The following is a 13,589-nucleotide window of genomic DNA, read 5'->3' on the forward strand; positions in this document are numbered from 1 at the left end:
TTTATAATGATTCAAATATATAAAATGAAAAGCCAAACTTTGAAATTCCGGTAATAAAGTGCTAATATGTAGGCACTTAAAATTTTCACATCCGTAGAAAATGGGTTGAATAATTTTCCAAGGTAAAAAGTTTATACTATCGTCCCTATTTTTCTGTTAGCCTTCATGCGTGGTTTTTTAGTAATTTTCAGTCGTAGCCATTCATAAATGAAGAATTTTTGATGTGTATGTCTTGTGAGAAATGTCTAGCAACATATAACAATAGTAAGGCGGCTTGCAACAATCAAGAGAGTTACACTTTTATGTATGGCAATTCTTCAACGATTTCGGGAGAACAAATGTACCGTAAACCATTTGTTACTCCACTCATGTATTAGTACGTTACTTTGGTCAAAGTTACTACGTAACTAGACACTTTTGTAGTTGTCACCATGCTCGTTGTCACGAAACGATCTACATGTGCAAGTACATTTAAGCGACTAAGTGTTAGACGCAACGTAAAACTTGGTAATGCTTACGACATAGACTACGTCATAGTTAACATGGCTCACGAATTTCACGTGACACACATGAGCTTAGGCTGCAAAGGCAAAAATATATTTTAAAAAACTAATCATCCATATATGAGATACTATTTTTTTAAAGTAATAATTTCTGTCTAATGTTTTTTCTAGGTTTCCCTTTTCCATTTTTTCTAAAACAAGGAATAGATCATCCTGCCTATTCTGGTATAGCTGCCCTGCATGATCATCCATCAGCTGATGATGAAGGTGAAGATATTGAGCTCAGCAGTAAGAGAAAACATCTTTTTTTCCCCCTTCGAAGTCTTTTAAAATTTCTTAGAATACCTAAACTAAATCAATGATGTAAATACGTTTATAATTTCTATTCGTACATATTATTTCTATTTATAGATATTATTTCTATTCTTCAAGGTTTATATTTGAAAAAATCTGATTCCAGGTCTCCCAATCGATTCAAAAGTGCATCCCATTGGAAAATCTGGAATATTATTTTTTCAAATATAAACCTTGAAGTGGTTACTACTGAAGCACTATTAAGCATTGGCCACTTTTGGTATGTTTACCTTAAATGCCAATTTAATAACATTTCATTACATATTTCACCGGCATATACTGTTTACTTCAAATCAATACCTAGGTAACAGCCACATTTTAATTGTTGTTCAAAACACTTTTCAAAGACTTGAAATTTGATCCCTGTTTCATTGCATGTGCTTTATGAAGAAAATGAACTTTATTTTCATGTAATGCAATTAAAATTTGAAAAATTCCAGAAGAATCATGATTTATTAAATTAAAAACTTCAAATATGCCATATCCAGACGTATCTTCTGAGATATGTGTGTTAGGAAGCAAAAAGTATCATTTATCTTTTTGCTCAGTAACAGACTTACCTCAGAAGATACGTTTGGAGATTAACATATTTGTGGTCTTTGTAAGGTATTTTACTTAACAACTGATACATTTATCGGAATGGAATTATTCTTCAGCTAACGACATAGAAACAGCAACTCAAATTTTTCTGAAGTGCATACCACTTCAGTTTAATTTGAGTGATGTATCCTTTTTACAACGTCAATCACTAAAACGTGTCCAGAGATTTTTTTTTTTTTTTTTTTTTTGTATTTTTAAAAACTTGTAAAAGGGTTTAGCTCGCACAGAAGGCTATCTCAGAAGTTCGTGCATAGGAAGCGCTGTTTAATGGTATCTCTGTCAATAGTTATAAGATATGGTAAAGAGAATAAATTCATTTTTATCTATAACAAAGTGAAAGAAACACGAATTCAAAATCCATCGAATAACTAATTACAGTGAAGGTCATTCAGTGTAATTTTGAGCCACAGGTTTCTCTATTTGAAACTGCCCCACTCATATTTTGATAGTTCTGTTGTATTTATCGTCAAAAAACGGAAGAAAACCCAATAAACTATTGTACAGTACCCCTAAACTAATAAATAATAACTATTGAATCAATCTAAAATGAGCTGTTAGTCTGGTTTAAAGCTACCCTAACATTTATGGCAACTTTGACCAACTTCAAAAAGGGATGTAACATAAATTACTTCAATCAAAGCAGTGCAATTTTAATCCAACAAACCAAAATTTCTATTGCTTGAAAACTCCCATTTTTCACATCACAACCTCAAGAGATTTCCAACGTTTATAGTATTGCGTCAAAGACTATTCTAATGTAGGAAGAGCACCTTCAACAACTTCAAAAATAGATTCCGAACCGAAACTTTAAAACTACACTTTGGAACACTTTGTTTCAGAAAAAGTGATCCTAATATTTGAATGTGCGCTATGAAGTATTCTGAATAAGCTCCGTCAGAAGGAAAGTTTTCCGAATGTGTTCTGGATACTGAACCTCTAGTGCCAACACACGAGTCCAGGCAGCAGATGGTTCGTCAACACATTTGAAAACATGTTTTGTCACATTTGGGCACACTTGTAAAATCATTACTTTCTTCGTTGCAATGAGAATGGCTAGATGAAAATTGGTTGGTTGTACTATATACTGTATGTATACACTATTAAATTAAATGACGTTATTTTTACTGTAAATTTTGTTATATTTTTTCAATACTCTCACTCATAAACTTAATTGAAAGAACTTTGTGCTACGAAATTGTGGCGTAAGCACACGTCTGTCGTCACAAACAGACCTATCAAAATATTCTGTGCACGTGTGTGCACAGAAAGTATTAGTAAACATTGATGTCGATTTCAGAATTTTCATCTGTAACTGTTTTGGTTTGGCTTGGAATAATTTAACGCAAGTTACTTATTTCTATTACTGTTCATTACATTATACTTAAACATTTGAAAATTGATTTAGCTCTCGCAGATCGTTGAGCTCCATATTTTTTGTACATTAATGCGTTAGCATTTGTATATTAAGCACTTGTACATCTCTGAGCATTCACATTTTGTTTTAAATAAACTTTTATTCATGATACTGTTTAAGTTGTAGAAGAATCTAAATAACTAAATTTAAAAATCATACAATTTTAATCCAGATGTTTGACCATTGATTATGCTTGGAACAAGGATCCCTAACCTTTATTGTTATTTGTTACACTTTATAAATTTCTGAAAATCGAGTTTCACAATTTAAATTTAACACAAATGCATAGTAAAGCAAAGAAAAAAAAAATGCTGTTTCAATTTCTACTCTGAGTTCGAAATATATGCAAAAAGTTATATCAGCTATGTTGATTTGATTTCTGAAACTACTAAAGCTTATATAGGCTTGTATAAATGTATGTGTGTTTCAGTACATATATCGGGCCTGGAATTGTTCAAAAAAAGGACTGGGAAACAAAATGTTTAAAATCACCGGTTTAGAAGATAATTCTGAGAAATTTCCTTTTTTTTTTTGCCTTATTTAAATAAATTTTTCAATTTGCTGTTCGACACGTTAATAAAAAATTTTATGTTTTGAAAAATGTACAACTTGATGAACTAAAATTAAATAACATATGATGAAAATTTTGACGAAAAACGTGTAATTATTGGATAAGCAAAAAGTTCATTCTGTTGTAGATATTAAAGGAATATTTCAATATTATGCATATATTTCATGCAAACTATTTAACACTATAAAAGAGAGGCTCAGGGGGCCACGAACTGGAATGCTCAGAATTTCAGGGCTTTTAATTTAAAAACAAATTTAATTTTAGCTTTAGTAACGCAATTTTAGGACATATTTTTAATGTTTGGGCAAAGGTGTAGGGATACCTTCCCGAGATATTTGTTGGAGTTGATGTTTTGAAAATAACGTTTAAGCTGTCTTTGAGTGATGTAAAGGTGAGAAAACGAAGGGTGGGGGTTTAAAAATGACTTAAACTGGAGTTTTAAAATTGCAATTTTAGATTGGTCTTTAGTAAACTATAAGGGTAAGAGTTTCCATGAATGATCCCTTCCGAAAACGATTCAGAGGTGAAGAATTAAGAACATTTTTAGGGGACTTAAGGGGATATCCAACCTCAATGTTTCAAATTTTAATTTTAAAAGTATAGTTTTAAGCTGAACTTGAAGACGTTAGGAGACTCGTAAAATCTCGCCGTAAATTAAAAAAAAAAACTGATATCTTAAAAACATTTCAGCTATATTTGATGATAAAAGGGAAGGGAGGAGGGATGGGGGTCTAATTCTACAGAAATATTTTCCAAGAGAATTTAGTGTTAAAGGGGACATATATTATTTGTGTTCAACTGATAAAGTTTATAAATGTAAAAAATAGCTTTAAATAAATTTTTATGGAATTTTACAATAGAATCGACTTGCATGTAAAAACGAGGATTCTGCAATACAACTGTCCAGCAATATGATATAAATTTTAAAATCTGTACATGAGTCAAATAAATTAATTAAAACATATTGAGTAAATGACTGTTAAGTAGTAAAACTGTAAACGATTTCTGTAGATACATTTCAAGATTTCCTTTTTTTGAAAAGAAATGAACATACTTTTGTTCAAGCTCGAGTTATGTAAGACTTTTTGCTGACGTCGTTTGTATTTAAATTTCCAGACATTTGAAACTGAAATTCATTTTTTTCGTATTTTTAAAAGCTTTGAAACAATGAACCTACCGCACTAAATTTAATTAAACGTTCGACTGAAACAAAATAAGTCAAATTTGACCAACACTGAATTAATTAAACTTTTGCCCAAAGACGATGAGAATTCCGATATACTACTTTCAGCAATGGGATGTAAATTTTAAAATGTGTATTTATGTCAATTAGGTTAATTTTAAAAATATTTTGCTTTACGACAAGATGTGTTTAGTAAACTGCAAAATAGGAGTTCAGAGGTTCTAAGTGCATCAGTTTAAAATGTGTTTTAATTTTTAACTGCATTAGGGATCTTATTTCTTCCTTGAGACAATTTAACTTTTTAAGCAGCACTCTGTTTTTCAAAGTATAATTAAGCGAATTTGACCAGGAATTTCTGTGAACTCGTGTTTTTATTTAAAGAAAATTGCACTATTGAAAAAATTCAAGTGCAACTGAAACTTTTTAAGTTGAAGTGGCCCATTCAACTCAAACATAATTCGATCCAATCGAATAAGATTGTATCTACCAATAGCACAGCCAAAATGTGCATTGCCTCATCCAGTTGAAATTTTGCACTGCGCTACTGGTAGATAGCATTCCATCGAGTTGAACACAATCGAGTTGAATGTGACATTAAAAAAAAAGGCAAGTTACGTTTAATAACTTTTGATCAACCTAATAATCGAATTTTCACAAAATTTTATTCCAGAAGTAATTTTCCCAAACAATCATACTGAAATAACAATTTAGAAACAGTACCTAGTGAAATGTGTGTCGCTCAACTTTTCACCAAGTGGGCGTCCATTCATAACATGATTTCAGGGGTACATTCAACCAACATAATTGATGATTTGATTCGAACGAATTTTATCAACCAAAAGTGAAGCCAGAAATTTCCTTTACTCCACCCAGAAGAAAATGTCGCTACGTGTCTGGTAGATACTATTCGATCGAATCGAACATAATCGAGAAAAATATGCTTCTTAGTCGTCATTGAAATTTACACCGATTTAGCTCAAAAAAAGAAAAAGTGAAAACGCTTCTTTTGGAACCTCTGTGCACACCGAAAACGGAGGTGCACAACCAGACTCCACTCAGTTTACACACAAAATTTTAACTTATTACGGCATACAGTTTTTCAGTTATGCGAGATACATTAAAACCACGGGTGAATTTGTGCTTGGTCTTACTGGAACGCCGTTACTTTTCAAGAAAAATAATTCCGCTTCCACACAAAACTGGCCAAAAATCGTCATTCAATCATTTATCATTAGCGTTTCTGGTACTGAAACATTTACGAATTCACCTCTGATACATACGTACTTACTGACGTCACGAGAAAACTCGTGATTATGAATTCAGTAATTATCAAAAATGGGCATTTCGATTGCCCGTACATTCATATGCACTTGCAGACGGGTCGAAAACATTAAACATACATCTGGAAATGAGTTAAATGGAATTTTTTGACCTAATTCAAATTAAATTGGTTTTCTTTAATTTAATGCATTTACTCCTATACTTTGCACAAGGAAGAAAAACTAAATACTAACTAATTGGTAATTCCATCTTTGCAGTGAAGTTTCACAGAAATGATTAGTTGTTAAAGAATTTCATTGCATTTCAATGGTATAAAAAACACTGATTTCTTTAATGGTCATTGATCATAAACCGAGCAGTAGAACTACTGAGTAGCTAAGTAGTAGGAACGTAAACAAATTAGATTTATAGTCAGTAATAAAAAAGTTTTTGTTCTTGAGGAACTTTTTTTTAAATTAATTTATGTAACCATTTGTTTTTGACACATTTTTGTTTACTTTTAACACTATTGATTGGATTTGAAAATTTATTTATGGAAATTTATATTTCAAACTTAGTTGTCATTTCTGTAGTAAATATGATTTTGTACTACAATTTCCTGCTACTTTTTTTGCTCGTTTGTCATTTTGCTGTAAACTATTGGTTTTGAGATGCTATTAGATTTTAAATTTTCATACTAATAATGCAGATTAATAATCATATTCGTTTAAAATCTAAACCCATCATCAAGCCTGCAGTCGCAACAAAAATGAATTTAGTGAGTATTTTTTCTTTTTATAAGCTTCTTTTATACTTGGGTAGCACACATTCTGGGAGGCTATTAGTGATCGGTAATTGTCCCGAAACATATCTTAAAAACTGTACTAAAACGTGTGCCGCAAAATGTTTAGCGCAAGTGTTCGAAAACCATTCTTTTACACTATCCATGAAATGTCTAAAAAGTGCGTTAAAAAGTATATACATGTTCCGAACAGTGTTTCTAGAAGTGTTTTGAAAACTGACCGGAAAAAGTGTTCTAAAAAAGGGGACAAGTGTACGTGTTCAAAAGGTATCATGACATGTGTTCACAGAACGGTTCTAATAACTATTACAAAAATAGTGTTCTTAAAAAGGGGACAAGTGTACATGTGCAAATAGTGTTCAAAAAGTGTTTGATTATTTGCAGTGTATTGAATGGTATAATGAGCTGTGTACAATAATGCCAACTTTTTGTTCCGTAAAATAAAGAGTAGAAACATTATTTCATTACCTTGTCGGGAAAGTGCAACAATGGGGCTTCTGCTTTTTTTTTAAAGGCAAATAAAATAAACGAGGCGCAACCAGTGGCTCGAAACGTTACTCTGAATGTTACTTACTGACATACAGTTGGCTCTCTGTTTAACGACTTTCAAGGGACCACAAAAAATCGTTCTTAAATAGAAAGCGTTCTTAAATAGAACGCTTTTAACACTACAGTGGACCATCTGAGACCGTGAAAAGCCGTCGTTAAATAGAGAAAGTCGTTAAACGGAGAGCCAACTGTATCTATGCCTTAGAGCCAGGAGGACTTCAGCCACATTATGTTAATTTTACAGAAGAGAGTAAAAACTTTTTTCTGGCGCAAAAGGATCGGATACGTGCTCTTTCAACTCTGGTAAAAAATTAAAAAAAAAAAATTTTAAAGACTTATATTCGCATGGCTCGGTACAGAATAGGCTTCTACATACCAATGCAATAATAAACGATAAACTGCAATTTTTGGACTTACTCCAGTCTGGTTCTGAGGTACAGATATTCCTACAAGAAAAAATGTAAGTTTCTTTTTCTTAAGCAATCACGATTGCTTGTTGTTTTCACTTGACCATCCTTGATGTTTGGTTCCTTTTTAAACCCCACCATCCTCTGCAGGTGCGACTCCTCCCGGTAGCCGCTTCTCCTGGTCGGTGGCGTCCATGTCCTACACGCAGGCACGCTCATACACACACATACACACAGGTCTACGCACACACACAAGCCTACACATATACATACACAACTGTACACACGTAACCAGCCAAGAGGAGAGACAGGAGCCGTTTATATAATAAACAAGAGATTAGGGTAGTAACCAATAAGTAGGGTCCTGTCGCAACTCGTGATTACGAAAAACATAACTTGAATTCAAAATTTCAGAATTCAAATTAATTATAAACAAAATCAATTTTTTTTTTTGTTACTTAGTGTATAGTTAAGGATTCCCGTTTTCTAGATCTGTACATTCATCGGACGAGCATTACGGATTCCCTTCAAGCTGGAACAGTCCGCGATGATAACCCGAATGTTCGCCCGTGCACCAATGAATACAGTAATAACTACTTCATCGCTGAATACAATGCAGGTGAGTTCGTCTGTTAGATTTTACATACAAAAGGATTTTAGAATTTTTTGTTCAAAAATTAAATACTTCGCCATCAAAGGAAGGTACTCGATCCTTTGTTTTTAAACTACTTCAACTAAATTTCCGACTAACGTTTACTATATTGCCGTGCCAAGCGCAAAAATCGTATCTGCAGCTGCGCTCAAAATAAGAAAGTGCACTTTAAAGTTTTATGCCTCCATATATTTTGTTCAGATTGCACTTTTACAATAATAATAATAATAATAATAATAATAATAATAATAATAATAATAATAATAATAATAATAATAATAATAATAATAATAATTCTCATTCACAAATGACCATGAGAGGTAAAATTTGTTATGAAGAATCATGTCGGGGCAATAACTCAGTTTTGATGAAAATTGCAGATACGACTTTTGTGCTTAACACAGCAGAATATTACTCCGATTAATAAAAAAAATAAAACAATCTATAACGCAAATAAAATTAATGCAAAAAACATGTATGTACTACCTAATTTAAAAACTTGAACTAAAATATTGTTGTGGAGAGTGGTCTGGAAGTGAGCGTATTCCCACTTTATTTTCAGCATCATGTTAGTTACGGTTGAATGTTTCTTATATAGAGTTACCTTGAAGTCTTAAGAGTCATAAACACCGGAGAACATTATCCATGTCGCAACAAAGATAAAATCTGCTTCAGATTCTCGCAGATGTTATAGAAATTCGGAGATGTTTTGCAACAAAACATCTTCAAGATCATGGTAATAAATGCAGCTGTGTTACGACATGAATGGTGTTATGCCGATGTTTATGACTCTTGAGACTTCTGGGTAGATGTGTGTAACAAGCAATTAAACGTAGCTAACATTCCGTTGAAAATAAGCAGGGTTATGTCAACTTTCGAACCAATCTGTATAATTACTAGAAATTTACTTCGTTGCATTGATATTCGTAGTCAAGGGTGCCCTTAACTGAGGGAAGTAAGTCTCAATTTGCCGAATGAAACTCAAATTGCGCCGAATGATGATAATTTTGCCGAACAGAACTCAACATCCTGCCAAATGAGGAAAATTTTAGCGAATCATCGGACAAAACTTGCCGAATAAGAAAACGTTTGGGAGGTCACAGTGACCTCTCCTCGGGGCACTCCTGTTCATTGTAACGTGGTTTCAGTGTATGACGAAATATTTTTACTTGTGATGTACAGTATATGATTTACTGTATAATACATAATTTTACTTCAGGTCGGGCCCAAACAACGTTGAGGAATCGATGTTCGCGGCCCCCGAGTGCTCACAGCAATGAAGGAAATAATACCGGTACACTTCCCGGGCCAAACAGATCAGCTCCATCCTCTCAGCAACAAAAGCAGAAAAGGAAAGACAGCGGGACGGAAGAGCGAGAGCAAAACGGCAAGTGAATTTGATTCATTCGCAGTTTCTTTTTGTGACGCAGAAATCGATGGTCAGAATTAAATTTGAATTAAGGATAACTCTTGTGAAAATAGTCGGGAAATGTGGGGCAAAGTGAAAAGGTAAAATATTTGCTGTTTGCAGCGTTGCCTATCTAACAATATTTCAACTACCTTTTTAGACATATAGAAAATAAATCAAGATAAAACGATCAAGAAAAAAAATGATACATAAGTCATTTTTTAAATTTGATATTGTAATATTTTGTGATTTATCAAAAATAATTTTTGGTACTATAAAATGATACATTTTTCGTTATTAACATTTTAAATATTGATTGAAATCTACTGTTTTCCAGTGCAGTACTTATTTATAATCATTAATGATTAGTATTATCAATGCTAATTATTAATATATTATCATGCTTATAAATAAATAATAAATATATTATAATGTTTTTTGATTTGAAACGTAATGCAATTTTTCAAGTACACTCGGGGCAAAGTGAAACAGTTCGTTTCATTTACTTATTCATTCATTTATAAAATCAATTAAGTATTCATTTATTAACTAATTCATATGCATTCCTTCATGCATTAATTCACTTATCCATTCATTCATTCATTCATTCATTCATTTTCTTATTCCTACATTATTTTACTCACAAATGTTTTTTTTTATACATGTTCATTATTTAATTAGTTTATTTATTAGCTTATCGCTTCCTTATTTATTCTTTTATTCGCTGATTTATTTTTTCGATGATTCATTTGATAAGAATATTTCCAATAACCAAATAGAAAATATTTCATTATAAAATATTTAATTTTTCACTTTGGAAGAAAAAGGTGAAAAAATGTCCCTCCCCACCCCCTTTTTTAAGGTAAAAATTTACTGCCGAAAATAAAAATAATAATATTTCAACGCAACACATTGTTCTTTTTATATGTACTACAATTTTCAAACCAAATTTCCATATTGTTCATTTTGAAAAAAAGCAAGTTAACTTCTTCACTTTACCCCACATTTCCTTACAAATCATGTGAATTAAATTTATCAAGTTTAATAATTACCCCCAAATAATCATTTTTATGGGTTCTCCATTTATTTTTGTTCACAAAGTCTCAATGGTTTCTAAATAAATCGTTCATTAAGGGTTTACGAATATTTTAACCGCTTTGCTAGAGGAAGGTAGTCGGATTCTGTGCATTAAGGCGATGGGGTTATTTCCTTCAGTCAAAAGTAGTACTTTAAGTCAGTGAAATTGATAGAAAAAGCAAAAAAATAACATGGAGACATTTAACGAGAAAAAAGTTTCATTTTCCCAACGCTTAGTTTTTAATAAATTTTTCAAAATCTCCGCTTTTGAAAATAAGGCGTGGTTTTTATGACGTCCCAAAAGATGTAATTTGGCGCATCTGTCGACTGCGTTTCCACGTTATGAAAATAAAGAAGCGAATTAAATATTGCGCTCTGTGGATGGCATTTGATCATTTGTGATGTCATCGGCAGAAGCATAAACAATAAAAGCGCACTGATTAAAATAAATTTTTTAAAATATTAAACTTAGTCAAATTATTGAAAAAATGATCACATTCTATGTTTTTGAGCATGCTCTTTCAGAAAAAAATGCTTTTAAAATTTCGGAAATGACCCCATTCTGCGCACTTATTCTCCTATCATATTCAGGGGAGATTAAAGACTCTTTGTGAAGAAGACGACATTATGCTTGCTTATGTTATCTGGATGTGTGATAATATTTTCGCTTATTGTTTCTTATAACAATATTCATGCTAAAATTGAATTTAATTAATTCACAGTTAAATGAATAATCAATAAAAATATGATTAACTGAAGGTAGTTATTAAAATGAACTTTTGAAAAATTCAAAAGTACCGGATATAATTTGTACTATTTTCGCGAGAATGACAAATTAATGTTTGACATGTGAACTAATATATATAGTTGGACTTCTTATTGCGATTTTTTATGCCAAAATCCTTCTGTGAGTTATATGCGTGGAAATATTTCTGCTCATCAAAGCTGATATTAAAATTGCAACTTTTCAATTGATTCCAAACCACACACTGTATGAGGAAAAAGTTTCGTGAAAATTTTAGTATTTCATTGTTTAATACTGTTTGTGCTTTTTAAAACAGTTTCTGTATACATTAAAAAAATATATATTTTTAAATAGATGTACTTATTAACTTTTAGTTGATTACAACATACTTTTTATATTTAGCCTCTTGAAAATACATATTTTATAATGGTGTATCTGAAAAATACGCGCTACCTTCCCTGTTAGTATAGACGCCTGATGGAAGATTAAATATAAGGTCTGCTTTAGGAACTTTTTTGGGTGCCAGCTTTACTTTATCTTACAAATTCGCAAAGTCATGGTCCCAAAATATTTTAAAATAAAAATTTAGCATAGAAATTTCCGGCATCGATGAAAATGAAATTTTCTTTCTCTCGCAGACGACATTCCATCATATAATAAGCCTTCTTTTCCATCTTGTTCGTCAACAGCACCCAGTCAAGGTAGAAGACGACGCGAAGAAGTTCTGTCTCCCCTCAAAACCCTTTCTGATAAGTACTCGAGCAATTCAACGCAAAGCAAACAGGTGAGTAATAACCGTCTTCATAACACACTTTGTTTCAATTTACAATAACTCTTCCATAGAAGTGTTTTTTTTTTTTTTTTTTTTTTTTTTTTTGAGATATAGAACTTTAGGTTCAAATAAAACACCATTAAATGCTATAAATTGCCATGAATTTGGCTTAATTCGAAAGATGATTCTTTGCCATTTTTATTAAAATGTGATTTCTGGAATATGGCCACGTCGGCTGACTTGGAGAACATCTAATCAGGAAGTCCAATTTTCTATCACTTTTTGCAGCAATGGGAGCCGTATGTGAGTGATATGAGGCGAATGTTCTTGTCCAAGGCGTCAATCGTCTGTGGCTTATCGGTGTAGACCTGAGACTTCACACAGTCCCAGAAAAAATAGTCCAGTATAGTTAAATCGCATGATCTCGCAGGCCAACTCACGGGTCCATGAAGCGAAATTATCCGTTCATCGAAAGTTTCTTTCAATAAATCAATTGTGACACGCGCTATCTGGCGTGTTGCACCGTCCTGTTGTCTATTCATGATGAAATGGCAAACCAAACTAAACACAAAATAAGTGACAACTATCAAAATGGCCCACAGATCAAACAGTGTTCCCGACTTAAAGTTCTATACCTCTAAAAAAAATACCCTTTAGTACATTTCGTTTTTATTTGCGTGAAATTACTTGTAAATGACATCTGTTTGTTATTTCAGTCCTCAGATGAAAGGTGAAAGAAGTTGTATGCAAATATTGGTAAGCTGTTTTAAATCTATTATAAAAATTACACACGGGAACAGTCATTTTGGTGCCCGCGTATTTGAAGTTGATTTCATATGAATTTGGTGCACTGGGTTCAAATATGACATCAGTTTTTCCCCAGGAACTCACATTTCTAAGATACAGCATTGAAATATGGGTGACATGGGTTAAAGTTACATATAGAGATCAAATAAAAAAACAAAACATGGAATTTTTATTCCTATTGTATTACACAAATAATTAGAACTCAGTTATCAAACAGACCAATTAAGTTTTTAACCATGTGTCCCCAATTTTTAAGAGTAAGGAAAAGTCTAAAATTGTAGTAGTCTATTTTTTAAGAAACTAGAAAATCGCCTGTCAAGGTATGACGGGTGAAAATTGCTCCTACATTTGAACGAAGCTATTGCCTGTTTGGGGATAGTTTGATGGTTGAAATTGTAACCGTAACTCCAGTGGATTGACCCTGAACTCCAGTAGGTAGCGATCATTGTTGATCAATTTTTCGTTTCTTCATTCCCCTGAAATGA

The 13,589-nt window shown here is 32.3% G+C and overlaps 1 protein-coding gene across 1 annotated transcript in view; it reads left to right on the forward strand.

Moving 5' to 3' along the window:
• The window catches only part of LOC129224893 (roundabout homolog 2-like), a 69,771-nt gene extending 56,740 nt beyond the window's left edge, over positions 1 to 13,031 (forward strand). Inside the window, exons 24-28 of the mRNA XM_054859438.1 lie at positions 675 to 791; positions 8,134 to 8,262; positions 9,515 to 9,682; positions 12,164 to 12,309; positions 13,014 to 13,031. Of these exons, the coding sequence (XP_054715413.1) occupies positions 675 to 791; positions 8,134 to 8,262; positions 9,515 to 9,682; positions 12,164 to 12,309; positions 13,014 to 13,031 (578 nt within the window). The remainder of the gene's footprint in view (positions 1 to 674; positions 792 to 8,133; positions 8,263 to 9,514; positions 9,683 to 12,163; positions 12,310 to 13,013) is intronic.
• Positions 13,032 to 13,589: the final 558 nt, after the last annotated feature.

The sequence above is a fragment of the Uloborus diversus genome, chromosome 6, assembly GCF_026930045.1.
Source record: "Uloborus diversus isolate 005 chromosome 6, Udiv.v.3.1, whole genome shotgun sequence".
NCBI classification, from domain to species: Eukaryota; Metazoa; Arthropoda; class Arachnida; order Araneae; family Uloboridae; genus Uloborus; species Uloborus diversus.